Here is a 15706-nt window from a genome sequence, read left to right on the forward strand (position 1 = left end):
ATTTATTACTTTATATTTCATGATAGAATATTGTTAACTCATCAATCTCAAACACGGGATAATGTGGGTGGAATGAATGCCTATTGTAACTATAATACATCCTTTGTTCTTACAATGTAATTTTGCTATTTTAGCTATTCTTTGTGTGACGCTTAGGATCACGCCACATTTTGCATTAGAGATAAGTAATGTTATAAATTCTCAGATGCATTGTTTTTTAGTCAGTCAATAACCAGTCAATAATAGATCAGTCAATAATAAGTCGTTTTGATTGTACCTTTCGTCTTTTTCTTGTAAATAAAGTTTTTTTAAAAACAAGGTTTTCCATCTCAAAAACATAATTGGCGACGAGGATGGGATCTCTTTAAATATTTCGGAAATAATAGCGCGACGAGAAAAACGCGACGTATTATCTGAAATATTGTGCCGGTCGTAGAAGTGACAAAACAAAAACTTTCTTTCGACTATCAGTTTCAACTGTTAAGGTGAGAAGCAACCCTGAGAAGGAAGCCAAGAAGCCCTGATCTTTGGAGTAGCGCCCAAGACGACTTCACTACAAGGAATACGAAACAAAAAAGGTTAGCAATCCTTTCTAATTGACTCCCAGTTTACCTATTCTGGCCCAAAAATAGTCAACCTTTTCCCAAAGTTTTGAGTGTAAAACTTGTAGAACAGTTTTTCCTAGGTTTCTTTAAAAAACCGACATAAGAGTTTTTTCTAGGTTACTCATTTAAAAAACCGATTACCAATTTTAATTCAAGATTACTTCAATAAAACATTTTAAAGGCCTTAAAGCGCAAACAGTAAAAATGGCATTAGAAAATATAAACTTAACATTACCGGAAAAGTTCGGGATGCTTTTGCCAAGATTTTCAGGAGTGGAGAATGAATTACATTCTTTTATAAAAAGTACAGAAGAATATTTAAGGATGTTCACAAATGAACAAAATATAGTAAAAAGTTATTGTTTATCAGTTGTTAAAAGTAAATTAGTAGGAAGAGCGTTAGCTGAGGTAGCAACTTCCGATATTCCTGATGATTGGAATTCTCTAAAGAGATTCTTACAGATTAAATTTGGCGATCAAATCAATTTAGATGTATTGATACATAAATTACAATTTTTGAATAAATCACATAATGAAGATATAATAGATTTTATTGATAAGATAATTTCCTTAAAGATAAGAATAAATTATAGAATTGACGCGGATCCCATGCCAGATCCAGAAAAACAATTATATAAAACTAATATTTTAAAGATTTGTAAAACAGTTCTTATATCAAATGCCCCAATAGAATTGAGGACTTATTTAATAACAAATAATGCTTTGAATTTTGACGGAACAGTAAATGCAATTAAAGATTATATATCGAATTTAGCTCAATATGATTTACTCGATAAAAGCAGAAGACAAAAATTTCAAACACGCCCTGAAAAAAATTATTTCAGAAATAATCCCAATACGAGAACAAATAATTATAGATCAAATTATATTCCTAATAATTATCATTTTAGATCGAATAATAATTATAATTCGAATTCAAATTCAAATTTCCCCTCACAACCTATTCAGTTTAATCAAAGACCTGTGAATAGATACTATCCCTCAAACAAACAAGTTTTTGGACATACTAATACTAATACTAATGTTTTTAAACCGAATCCAAATCAAAGAATAACTACCCCACCTGAAAGAATGTCAGTACAGACACGAGTTTATCCGCAAAAAAGATCTAATTATTCAACCCAATATCAAAATAATCCCCAGAGAAAATTCTATAATAATAATGATCGAAGCCCTGATTTTCTCGTAGAAGAATTAACTAATATTGATATAAATCCTAATAAGAGAAATTCTTTCTCACAACCTTCTACATCGAAGAGTAACTTCTCAAATAAACAAAATTTTCAAGACCCTTCTTTAGAAGACGAATCGACTTAAATTCTACGCTAGATAATACTAATCAGCTACCATTTATTGAATTTAAAAACCCTAGATGTAAGTTATTAATTGATAGTGGTTGCTCAGTTTGTTTGATTGATCCTAAATTTGCATACAATTATTTCCCTGAAAATATTTTCAAAGAATCGACTACATTAACTGCTTGCATGAGACAAGAAACGTCGAATGAAAAAGTATCGTTACCATTGTTTTCCGAATTTAGAATAAACGACTTTCATCCTTTCATTCTTTATAAATTTCATAAGAATTATGACGGACTTATAGGAGCAGATTTCTTAAATAAGTATGGATTAATGTTAGATTTCAAAAATCAAATTTTAAAAAATGAATTTTGTCAAGTTCCTTTTGAATATCAACAAGTTTGTCAAAATCCTATCAAAATACCAGTGGACCTTAGCCATCTGGAATCCAAAATAAGTAATCAATTAATGAAAATTTTACAAACTAACAAGGATGCAATTCAATTGCCGGGTCAACCCTTGAATTTTTCTAATAAAATCAAACATAGAATTCGAACGATAGATGAAGTTCCCGTTCATTGTAAAATTTATCGATACCCAGAAGTACATAGAGAGGAAATTAAGAAACAAATCGATGAAATGTTAGAAAAGAAAATTATTAGACCAAGTATTTCACCATGGTCCTTTCCTGTTGTTGTAGTTCCAAAGAAAAAAGATTTGTCACAAAAACAAAAATGGCGTATAGCAATTGACTACAGAAAATTAAATGAAAAAACTATTGATGATAAATACCCTTTACCGCAAATCGATGCAATTTTAGATAAGTTAGGAAAAAAGAAATATTTTACAACGCTCGATTTAGCATCCGGTTTTCATCAAATTGAATTAGATAGTGACTCTATAGAAAAGACCGCCTTTACAATTGAAAATGGTCATTATGAATTTTTGCGAATGCCATTCGGATTGAAAAATGCCCCTGCTTCTTTTCAAAGATTAACGAATATAGTATTGAGAAATTATATTGGAAAAAATTGTTATGTTTATATGGATGATGTTGTTATTTTCTCAGATTCAATAGAACAACACTTAGCAGACATCCATAATATTCTCGAAGTATTTAAAGAAGATAATTTGAAAATACAATTGGACAAATGTCATTTTTTCAAAACTGAAATTGAATTTCTAGGTCATATTATAACCCCAGAAGGAATTAAACCTAACCCTAATAAATTAACTGCAGTGAATAAATTCCCAATTCCAAAAACTCAAAAAGAAATCAAATCATTTCTTGGTTTAGTCGGATATTATAGGAAATTTATACCTAACTTTGCAAAAATTACCAAACCCCTTACAAATTGCTTGAAGAAAAATTCTAAAATCAATATAGATGATCCAAAATATGTTGAAGCCTTTGAAGTATGTAAACGAAATTTATTAAACCATCCTATATTGCGATATCCTGATTTCAATGAACCCTTTGTTTTAACTACAGATGCATCCGGATATGCAGTAGGTTCAGTATTGTCTCAAGGTCAACCGCCCAATGATCTTCCGATTGCTTTCGCGAGTAGAACTTTAAATGAAGCTGAATCTCGATATAGTGTAATCGAAAAAGAATTATTATCGATTGTATGGTCGTGTAAACATTTCAGGCCATATTTATACGGAAGAAAATTTACAATTTATACAGATCATAAACCTTTAATTTGGCTATTTTCTCTAAAAGAACCTAATTCGAGATTAATGAGATGGCGAATTAAATTGGAAGAATTCGAATATGAAATCAAATATAGAAAAGGATCATTGAATAATGCAGATGCTTTAAGTAGAATTATTATAGAAGATGACTTAACTTACGAAAATTTTATAAAGGCGCAAGAAAATAACGATATCAAAGATTCACCAAACATTAAAGAAAAAGAAGGAAATTTATTCAATTCTCAAAAGAATTTTGCATTAGCACATTGTGTTTCACGAGATTTCCATATGAATAAAGGAATAGCTTTAAGTTTCAAAAATAAATATGGCGAAATTGAAAATTTAAAATCTCAAAATAAATCTATAGGCGAAGTTGCCGCGATCCGAAAAAATAATCGGAATATTTACTATTTAATCACAAAAGAATTTTATTATGATAAACCTAAGTATGAAGATGTATTTCAAGCGATTTTGAATCTCGAAAGATTATGTAAACAAAATAATGAAAAATATTTAGCATTACCGCGCATTGCCAGCGGCTTAGACCGATTAAAATGGTCGACGATATTCAATATGATAAAGTATATTTTTTTCAATTCAAATATGAAAGTAATTGTATATTATTTACCCAGAGAAGATAATAATGAGATAAATCAAATTGAAACATGGAATTCCCAAATAAATGATTTTAATGGTATTGAAGATTTAAATAATATTGAACAAAAAGATGATGATTTTTTGATTCATAAATTGATAGAAGATAATAATAAAAAAAAAAAAATAATAAAATGGTGATGTAAATGATCATAATTATACGGATATTTCTAGTGATCCAAAACGAAAATACTTAAGGACGAAAATAAATAAAGAATTTTCGAATCATATGAATTCCCATAAATTTCCCCATGATATTTGTCGAAAGAGCAAATTCAAAAGACCTCCCATACAATTTCAATCAAGCTACGTAGGTCACGAACCGTTCAATTACTCCTATTGTAATACAAACCCAACTCATATCAAAGCTCCAATTACAAGAAAACTTGATCCTGCATTCAAAAAGATAGATGCGAAAGAAATTGATTCACATCGTATACAAGATTATAAGAATAAACATATTTATCATAAAAAAATTCTGAAACAACGGAAAAAGTAAATTTTAATTTTTATTTCAGATTGAAAATGAATAATTTCATCGTGACACTCACACTACTTGAGATTATCATAGAATCATTTACCTTAGAAATTATTCCTATTGAAAATAATATTTTACCTATACAACTTGGAAGAGCATTTATTACAAATAGAAATTTGCAATTAATATATCATATTGATTTAAGTAAGATTGAAAAAGTAATTAGCGAATATCAGAAAGAAATTGAGAATATTAGAAAAGAACCACTAGGTTTTGCACAAACAGCGAATTTTAAATATTTAAGACATTCCAATGAATTGAATATCAAGGCCCTTGAAGAATTATTAAATGAAAATATAAAAACAAAAAGAGGACTTATTTAATATCGATGGAAAAATATCAAAGATTTTATTCGGAACTTTAGATTCAGATGATGAGGAATTATTTAAGAATTATTTTGATGGCATAAAGAAAAATGAGAAAATACTCATGAGGAATCAAAAGAATATTGCTACTGTAGTTAATGACTTAAAGAACAAATATTACGATAAATTTCAAAAAATAACTGAAAATTTGAAATTATTACAAATTGTACCTGCACTCCAAGAAGTCGAACAAATGCATCTTATGACATTTCAAATTAAAGATATTAAAAATACTATTGATGAAATTCAAACGGCAGTCAGTTTTGCTAGATTACATCTTTTACACGAATCTATTCTGCCTTACAATCAATTTTCAGAATTAATCAAAAATGTTACGATAATCCCTGTTCATCATTTGAAGGATTATTATCAACTTTGTTATACGAAAGTTATTTTCAAAAACAAGATGTTATTGTTCTTAATATCGATTCCAACTATTTATGAAAAGGAATACGAGTTGTATAAGTTTTACTTCCTATCACAAAATAATGAAACCCTTCCTTACACCGATTCCTATTTGCTATCTCAAGAAGAAATATTACAATGGTCGACAAGTGAATGTCATCCAGTTGAAAAGGACTTCCTATGTAATCAAGAATCCATGAAGAAACCTCCAAGATGCCTCATCAACGTTTTGAAAACCCATAAAGAAAATTGTATCAGAACAACATCAGTTCCCTATTCAGATTTGAAATTATTAGAAGATGGAAATATTTTATCTCTAGACAATAGAAAAGTCATAGAGAAATGCCCTCACCAAATCAAACATTATTTTATTCCGCCAATGGCCCTGTTGCATTCTAAATGTACTATAAGTAATTCACAAAAAGAAATTTTTCCTCTAACCATCATAAATGAAGAAAAATATATTATTCTACCCAAGCAGACCCATTTTATCAAGAATGATTCTCAAGAAGAACTTATCAAGAATGAAGATATTCCAGACATCGTTTTAGAAGAATTAGAGCAGTGGAATCTTCAACCTATTGGAATAACATTTGCATTTATTTTGACAATACTTATAATTATTATTGTTATTGCTTTTGCTTGTAGATATTTCAGAAAAAATGTATCTTTAAAAGCTACACCTCAGCAAGGTGATACCTTTTTCCAAGAAGGGTAGGAATTACATAATACGACCCCATTCTGATCATACGACCTATTTTCGAATCTTCATTTATTACTTTATATTTCATGATAGAATATTGTTAACTCATCAATCTCAAACACGGGATAATGTGGGTGGAATGAATGCCTATTGTAACTATAATACATCCTTTGTTCTTACAATGTAATTTTGCTATTTTAGCTATTCTTTGTGTGACGCTTAGGATCACGCCACATTTTGCATTAGAGATAAGTAATGTTATAAATTCTCAGATGCATTGTTTTTTAGTCAGTCAATAACCAGTCAATAATAGATCAGTCAATAATAAGTCGTTTTGATTGTACCTTTCGTCTTTTTCTTGTAAATAAAGTTTTTTTAAAAACAAGGTTTTCCATCTCAAAAACATAATTATATATATATATATATAAATATATATATATATATATATATATATATATATATATATATATATATATATATATATATATATAGATAGTCAGGAGGTTCTTGACCAGCTCCTGAGAACAATCTTGGCTGAAGAATCAGCCCGGTTGTCTCACGTACCAACCCGATGAATGGTGAAGAAAAAAAAAAAAAAAAAATATATATAGATATATATATATATAATAATAATAATAATAATAATAATAATTTATTGCCATCAATTTTACATGGTTCGTCAATACAGCAATATTAAAATTGAAAACTGAAAAATTCCTCCACTGAATAAAATTCATTTGCAATCAAGAGCCGATTGATAACCTTCCTGAAAGCTCGCTCTGGTAAATTCTTCATATCGTTGGGTATCTTGTTGAACATCTTAGCACTCCAGTAATAAGCAGCAGAATTCTGAGTGTTTTTCCTTCTATGCAAAGGAGTTCTTAGATCATCTCTATGACGTGTGTTGATCATGTGATAAGTCCCATTTTTACGCAAGTTGGCGCCACCACGTTGTATGTACAGCAGACACTCTCTGATATAAAGTGATGGAAAGGTGAGTATCCCATATTTTTTAAAAACGGTTCTACAAGAATCTCTACTACCCATTTCATGCATGATACGCATCGCTTTCTTTTGCAATATGAAATCTCTCACAGCATCTGAGGCATTTCCCCACAGTAGAATTCCATACAGCAGGACACTCTGAAAATTGGCAAAGTATGCTGTTCTACACATCTCGTAAGTACCACATTTCCTCAGCTCACGCAACAAATACAGAGATTTAGCAAGTCTATCACAAATATAGTCTATATGTGCAGCCCAATTCAATCTATTGTCTAGGACCACACCCAAGAATTTGGCACTAGCTTGGCTCTGTTTACCACCATATTCCAACTTCACAGTTTTATCTGCATTCAGCTTGAGCGAATTGGCGGCAAACCATGTTTTCACCTCTTCTATGGCTAGTTCTGTTCTGTGGGAAAGTTCATCTTTATTTTTAGATTTCACAATGATGGATGCGTCATCACAGTACAAGCACAAGCAGTTACAATGTTTGATAGTGATGTCATTGATGTATATAATAAAAAGTATCGGTCCAAGTACGGATCCCTGGGGTACACCATATTCCACTGCATGTTCCGTAGACGAGACACCATTCAAAAATACTTTTTGGGACCTATTTTTCAAATAGGACTCCAGCAATCTGAGTACAGTTCCTCTAAACCCATGAGCATATAGTTTTTTAAGCAAGATTATATGAGAGACTGAATCAAACGCTTTGCTCAAGTCAAAGTTGAGCATCTGCATATATTCGCCATTATCCATTCCGTCTATGACCTCATTTATAGCATTCATGAGGGCTGTAGTGGTACTGCGGCCTTTTCTGAATCCATGTTGATTCTCGTTCAATAATTTGTGCTTTTGCAACCATTTCAGCATTCTATTTTTTATAATGGACTCGAAAATTTTTGACAGACAAGGAAGTATTGATATGGGTCTATAATTATCACAGCTCTTCTTGTCTCCTTTTCCTTTATAGACCGGAATTATTTTAGCTAATTTAAGTTCATTCGGAAAGTAACCTTCTCTCAAACACTTATTCACCATTAAGGATATTGGGTTGGCAATTTCTTCACATAGACTTTTCAAAATTTCAGTAGTGACATCGTAAATATCCGCTGTTTTCTTAGATTTCATCGATGTTATTATTTTCTTGACCTCATTTTCTGTACAATCAAAGAAAAAGCAGGATTTCTCATTATTCTTCGGTACGTTTTGCGCAACTTCAACTGGTTCTTGCGTTGTGAATAATTTTTCAGAAATTTTCTTGCCAATGCTAGCAAAGTGTTCATTGAGTTCTTCAGCTTGTAGTTGTTCATTTATTTCTACTTTCTTATTTTTTGAGTTTTTAGATCTTATCACTTTCCATAATGCCTTTTGCTTATTATCCGCCCTTTTTACAAACTCTTCATTTTTTTCTCTAATAGTTTTATTTATTTCTTTCCTGTACTCGTCCTTGTAGGATTTATAAACTCTAAAACTAGAATCATCTCCCATTGATATAGCTACAGTGTAAAGAGCATCCAAGTTTTTCTTCATTTCTTCAATTTTTGGAGTTTTCCATATTTGCTTCTTTCTTTTATTTATCTTAACTTCAGTTTCCCTTACCGGCATTCTAATGTTCAGAATATTCATAAAATGTTCATGGAATGATGAGAATGATTCCACCGCATTTTTTTGTTCGAAGAATCGTTCCCAAGACATTTGTGATAGGTCTTTTTTCAGCATGTCAGTATCAACTTGAGTTATATCTCTCTGTATAATCTTCTTTTTTATTTCAGGTTCCACTTCAGAAGCAGGAAAAGTTAAAATTTGAGCTTGATGATCAGAAACATGTAATTCTTTTGTTGTACTGTGCGAAGATACACAATTTGTGAATATATTATCAATACACGTTTTAGTTGTTTTGCTGATCCTTGATGCTTCAAAAAATTTCCCCTTCACACCGAACGAATCACATAAATTCATTACAGATTTACTCTCTTTATTATCAAGCATAAAATTCATATTAAAATCACCGGATATAATTATTCTCTGATTACCAAATTTCTCAGCCAGGAAGAGCAAGACTTCGGTGAACTGACGTAAAAAGACATCCATTGTACCTGTTGGTGATCTATATACTCCTACTACTACAGTGTTAATGTTAGTAATGTACATTCCAGCAAATTCAGCATCTTTCTCAATAGATAAGTCTTCTATCTTATCCAATGTAGTCACCTTCCAGTTCTCTCTCGTTGCTAAAATTATACCACCATGTTTATTAATTTTTCTACAGTATTGACCTCCTATCTTGTAGTTACTCAAACCAATATAATTCAATTGACTTTCCCGTAGCCAAGTTTCTGTTAAGCAGATAATGTCTATGTTATGTTCTACCACTTGTAAGTTCAGTTGATCGACTTTATTCAGTATGGATTGTACATTTAAATTCATAACAGAAAATACTTTACCATTTCGAGAATTAAAATTTTCCTGTGCTAGGTTTTGGGTATCGAAAAAATCTATAAGGCCGCACAATTATATTTTCCGGCCATATATCAGGTTGATTTATTCGATCAATTAACGAATAATTACATCCAAGTTTGAAGGATTTATTTTTACTAGTGTTGGAATCATGCTTTCGTAATTCCTCTACCTCAAACTTTTCATTTGTAAACAAGGACTTCAAATAGTTGTTCAAATTATCACAGGTGGATTCATTTGATGCCCTACCTATGTAGAACCACGCTTTTTTGCAAGCTCCCTTAAAGCATTCCTCATTTACTATTTTAGCTTTACCTTTAATTACATTCCCATGTCCTTTTTTCATAGCAACAGGGTCTCGGCCAGTATTACCATCTCGCCTCTTCACGTCACCTTTCTTCTCCGCCACTGGTTGCATTGTGCGACTGACTTGAGTAGTTTCAGCATACGATGTCGACTTTGATCTACTCCTTTCTCTGTGTAATCCGTCAGTATCAACGTCAATTATTGTTTCTGACTTCTTACTGATATCTTTTATTTTGTTTTTATTAACCTCACTTTTTGAATTTACAGGTTTATATGAATTTTTATCAACATTTCCTTTGCTGAGTACTCCTATTAACATTTCTTGTTCTTCAGTTCTTTTCTCCATTTGGAGTTGAAGCTTTTCCATTAACTTGATAGATGTTACCAAGTTGAAATTTTCCATCCGTAGTCTTTGACAGATTTGGTTTGTGCATTCACCATCCTCTTCAGATTCATCAGGAAGTTCCTGGCCATCCACATTCAGTGCTGCACTCAAGGCACTATTTGTTTTTACATTATTTGGTAACTTTTTATTCACTATAAAATCAATTAGTTCGTCCTTTTTCCACTTATTTAACTCGCTATTTAACTGCGCTTTTGACATGGTCGCCATCTTATTGAAACAACTATATATATATATATATATATATATATATATATAGTTTTAAGTTAGATAAGGGGTGTGGGAAAATTGATAAGTGTTATAATGTCACTCTTCTTTATTTCATTTAGTCGACGTTTCGATCCCGATGGGGACCTTCTTCAGGACTCTACAATAGCAATAGAAAACAGTCAAAATAAGGCAATCACAAAACATGTAAAAATAGTACATACCGAAATACAGAGTTGTAAAGATCTTATTTGAACACAAATCAATAGCTCTCAAGAAAGCAACTAACAAGAACATCAACAACTTCAGCGAAAAAAGATCTGATACTTCGTTAGTAAAGGAGTAGAAATCAATTATAATAAGTAAATAAGGTGAACAGAATAATCAACAAAATGAGAGCTTGTCAAAAATGTTGTCAACCAGACTTGCCACAGAATACACGCACATGACAGATGAAACATAGAGTAGCATTAAATCACATCGGTCGCAGTAATTCACTCTCACCGAACTCAGAACAAATGCGATTTTTTGAAAGATTCCATGAACCGAAACCAATTCTCTCTCACAGAAATGGCCTAGAACACAGAATTCATTTTCACGTTATCCCTACGACTGCTGAACTTGTTGAAATTCTTTCTGTATGTGATCCATCCAATTCTCTCCCACCGAACTGGTCATAATGAATTAAATAAGAATAGATGAAGCTGATATTATTTACATCCCTTCTGTAGTTCATCGAACAGGTTTGGCGTTTAATACTATGATACATCTCTAAGAAACATCTTTTTCTTCCACTAACTTCAATTTCTAGGATTTTGGTGGAATCATAATTCATTGGATGATCTTTGTCCCGGGTATGGTCTGCTAGGGCACAAATCTTACTTGAATTCTTGATGTCGCTCTTGTGTTGAGCAATCCTTCTCTTCAAAAGCTGAGACGTCTGACCAATGTACACCTCACTGCATATTGAACAAGGAATACAATATACCACACCACTCATGTTATCAACAGTCATCCTATCTTTCACTCGACTGTATAATCTGTCAATTTTAAAATAAGATTTCTGAATCAACATAATTTCTGTGGTCTTTAGGAGGTTAATTAATGCGTTTGTCATACCATTAATTAGGGGAATAGACAAGTAAAGAATTCTACCCGTGTTCTCAGTGTCCACAGTGGTGGATGCGCTCCTCTCTCCATTCGTTGGCCGTGTCGAAGGAGTGGTATTATAAATCAATCTGGACAATAACCTTTTTGGGCATCCATTCTCTAGCATCAACTGTACCAACAACCTCAGATTCTGCCGCCTTAGACTTGGATGGGCAACCTTTTCTATGCGATTCTTCAATCCTAAAATCATGTTTACCTTTTGTCCATGTGAATGATTAGAACAATAGTGTATGTATCTCCCTGAACTTGTTGGTTTTCGGTACCAATCCAGAATCAGCCTATTTTCCAGTGTTCGAATCACCCTTGTATCCAGGAATGGGACTCCATTCGCTGTTTCTTCCTCCAAAGTAAACTGTATACTTTCATGTTCACTGTTAAACCTGTCTAGAACGAAAGCATATATATATATATATTGTAATATATTGTATTGTAATATTGTGTGCGCATGCTTGATTAAGCATCTAGGTTTCCACATGCGTTTATAAGTTCAGTATTCGGAAAGATTTGATGTTAGTAGTCGAGATTGAGAAATTGCATATCGAATAAATTTGTAAAAACCAAACGTTGTTTTCTTATGGACATGACAATAATCTGGCGACGAGGATTATGGTAAAAATTGTTGGATTGCTTATTACGGCTTATGAATTTTAAAGAGTATGTCGGATGCAGATGGTGCTGCAAGTTCTCAGCCTAGTTCCAGAGGAAGAAGTCCATCCAGTGAAGTGAGAGTGAGCTGGGTGTACGAACTTAATAAACAAGAACTAATTGAAAAACTAAAAACGTATAACGTTACTGTGAGTGAAACTGATAGTGTTGATAACCTACGAAAAACGCTCGTCAAAAAACTTCGTGGAAAAAACGAAACTTTCACAAAGAAGGAACTATACAGGTACGACATGTTCGACTTTAATAAAATAAGTTTTACCCTAAACAAAGACAATTGGGAAGTTTTTGTCGAAAGACTAGAATTAATTTTCGAGTGTCAGTGTATTTCACCGGAAAGACAAAGTGCAGAACTGTTAACAAGGGTTTGTCAAGAGACTTTCATGTTGTTTCGCAATTTAACTTCACCAAAAAAGGCCAAAGATCTTTCCTACTCTGATTTAGTTAATATCATGAACTCTCATCTTCATCCAAAGCCTTCAGAAATTTCCGAAAGAAATAAATTCTACGCCACGAAACAATTACCTTCGGAATCAATACACGCATTCCTTACAAAATTGAAAGAAAGATCTTTTTATTGTAATTTCAAGGACCTTGATATTGCTCTTCGTGATCAATTTGTATTTGGACTTATAAATCACGAAACAAAAGTGGAATTATTTCGTCAAGAAAATCTAACATTTCAAAGTGCGGTGAAGATAGCGGAGGATCGAGAAGCAGCTATAAAAAATTCCTTATCAATGAAGCCCGCATATGCTGTGTCTGAAGATACAATTTTTTACATGAATAAGGCTGGTTCAAAATATTCCAATCATCAACAATACAGAGGAAGGGGAAGCGGAAACGCAGAAGGAAAATTCAAATCTTCGCATCCAAACAACGCAGCCGCGGCTTCCACTTCCAAAGACCAGAGCCAGAAACTCATCAGAGACAATAGACAAAGACAACACGATAACAGGAGCAGCTACAGACGAGAAGACAGAAACGGCAGCCGTAGGTCGAATGTATCAAACAATTCTCAGGTACATATAACCTCAAAAACGCGTAATAATAATGAATGTTATTGTTGTGGTGGATTTAATCATTTCGCAAGAGACTGTAAACTTAGGTGGAAAACTTGTAATTATTGTAATGTAAAAGGTCATATTGATAGAGCATGTCTAAAAAAACAAAACGGAATTAATTTAGTCAATGACAACTTATTAGAAAATGAAGATTTGGATAGTTCTGATTTAGATTTTTATTATATGCAGCAAAACAATTTTACTGAATTTCAGGTAAACAATATTGTGGTAGAACCTCATAGTATGAAATTAATTATTGATAATAATCAGGTAGAATTGGAAGTTGATACAGGTTCACATGTGACTGTGTTTTCAGAAAAAACTGTAGCTAATTATTTTGCAGCTAAGAAAATTCACAAGGCAGATATTTCATTGTCCAGCTATGACAGAACAAAGTTGAATGTAATGGGTATGTTGACTGATCTTAAGGTGCATTTCGAAGGGGTTGAAGCAAATTTGAAAGCTTACGTTTTGGCAGGTAACGGGAAAAATTTAATAGGAAGGCAATGGCTTCAAGCCTTAGGTATGTGGCCGATAACTTTTAAACCTCAGTTTGCGTTGAATTGCTTGAATGATCATAACAGTATTATTTCACATTTTAAATCAAAATATCCCCAATTGTTCGACAACAGCCCAGGTAAATATAAAGGTAAATCTATTAAACTAACTTTCAAAAAAGATTATCAGCCAATTCAATGTAAACCTTATCATGTCCCTTTCGCTTTGAAAGACAAAGTAGATGCAGAAATCGATCGTCTGGTAAGAATAGGTAATTTGGAACAAGTTGAGGTGAGTGAATGGGCTACTCCAGTAGTTCCTGTGGTGAAAGGGGAAGGAGTTCGTTTATGCGGAAATTTTAAATTAACAGTGAATCCTCAAATAATTGTTAAAAGATATCCATTACCCTTAAAAGAAAAAGTGTTTCAGACGTTACAGGTTGGAACCAAATGGTCCCAAATTGATTTAAAACATGCATTTATGCAATTTGAAGTTGCTGAAGATTGTAGAGATCCATTGACAATAATCACACAGAAAGGTTTGTTTAGGTACAAAAAATTGCCAGAGGGTGTAGCCTCCAGCCCAGCAGAATGTCAAGATATTGTTACTGATATTTTGAAAGGTATTCCGAATATTGAAATTTACATAGATAATATTTATTGCACAGGAAAGAATGATTCAGAGCATCTCGATAATTTAGAAAAAATATTTTATAAGTTAAATGAAGCAGGACTTAAAGTAAACGAATCAAAATGTGAATTTTTCAGGTCTGAAATAGAGATATTAGGATTCAAATTGGACAAAAAGGGTTTATCACCATCTCCTAGTAGAATTCATTCAATTGTGAATATGCCTTCTCCAAAAACTAAAAAAGAACTTCAAGCATTTTTAGGGTTAGTAAATTTTTACGAGTCATTTTTGTATAAGCGAGCTGATCAACTAAAGGTATTGTACGATGTTTTGAAAGAGAGCAAATTTTATTGGAATTCTAATTGTGATCAAGCAGTTAATTGGGTAAAGAAGGAATTAGCATCGGATAAAGTTTTGGTTCCATATCAGCAAGATATTACTTTAGTATTGGCTACAGACGCAAGTTACTCAGGGTTGTCAGCTATTTTGTCTCACAGATTTTCAGACGGTACAGAGAGACCAATTGCCTTTGCTTCTAAATTAATACCTCATAATGAGTTACATCGATCTATTCTAGATAAAGAGGCAGCAGCTATAATTTTCGGGTTTAGAAAATTTAGCATTATATTGTTGGTAATGAAATTATTCTTAAAACTGATAATCAACCTTTAAAGTATATATTTGGTAATTCGAAGAAATTGAATGTTACAATTCAGAATAGGTTGTTAAGATGGATATATTTTTTATCGGGTTTCAAATACAAGATTGAATTGATTTCATCATCTAAAAACAGTAATTGTGATGCGCTTTCCAGGTTAGCAGTACGAGATAAGATGGCTGTGTTTGATTCTGAATTAGATGTTATAAACTTTATTGAAAATGAAAGTAATTTGATTGATTTAAATTTGATTAAGCAAGAAACAAAAAAAGATAAGGTTTTATGTGATGTGAAAAGAAAGTTAATGTTTGGATGGGTAGAAAATTCAAATGATATTTCTTTGGAAGAGAAA

General features: G+C 32.1%; 1 protein-coding gene across 1 annotated transcript; it reads left to right on the forward strand.

Moving 5' to 3' along the window:
• The first annotated feature begins 12263 nt into the window (after positions 1–12263).
• LOC123672375 lies at positions 12264–14961 on the forward strand. Its single transcript, XM_045606465.1, has 2 exons — positions 12264–14688; positions 14834–14961. The coding sequence occupies exons 1-2, from the start codon at positions 12498–12500 to the stop codon at positions 14842–14844; spliced, it is 2202 nt and encodes a 733-aa protein (XP_045462421.1). The 5' UTR covers positions 12264–12497; the 3' UTR covers positions 14845–14961.
• The last annotated feature ends 745 nt before the right edge of the window (positions 14962–15706 follow it).

This window comes from Harmonia axyridis, chromosome 2, assembly GCF_914767665.1.
Source record: "Harmonia axyridis chromosome 2, icHarAxyr1.1, whole genome shotgun sequence".
Lineage (NCBI taxonomy): Eukaryota > Metazoa > Arthropoda > Insecta > Coleoptera > Coccinellidae > Harmonia > Harmonia axyridis.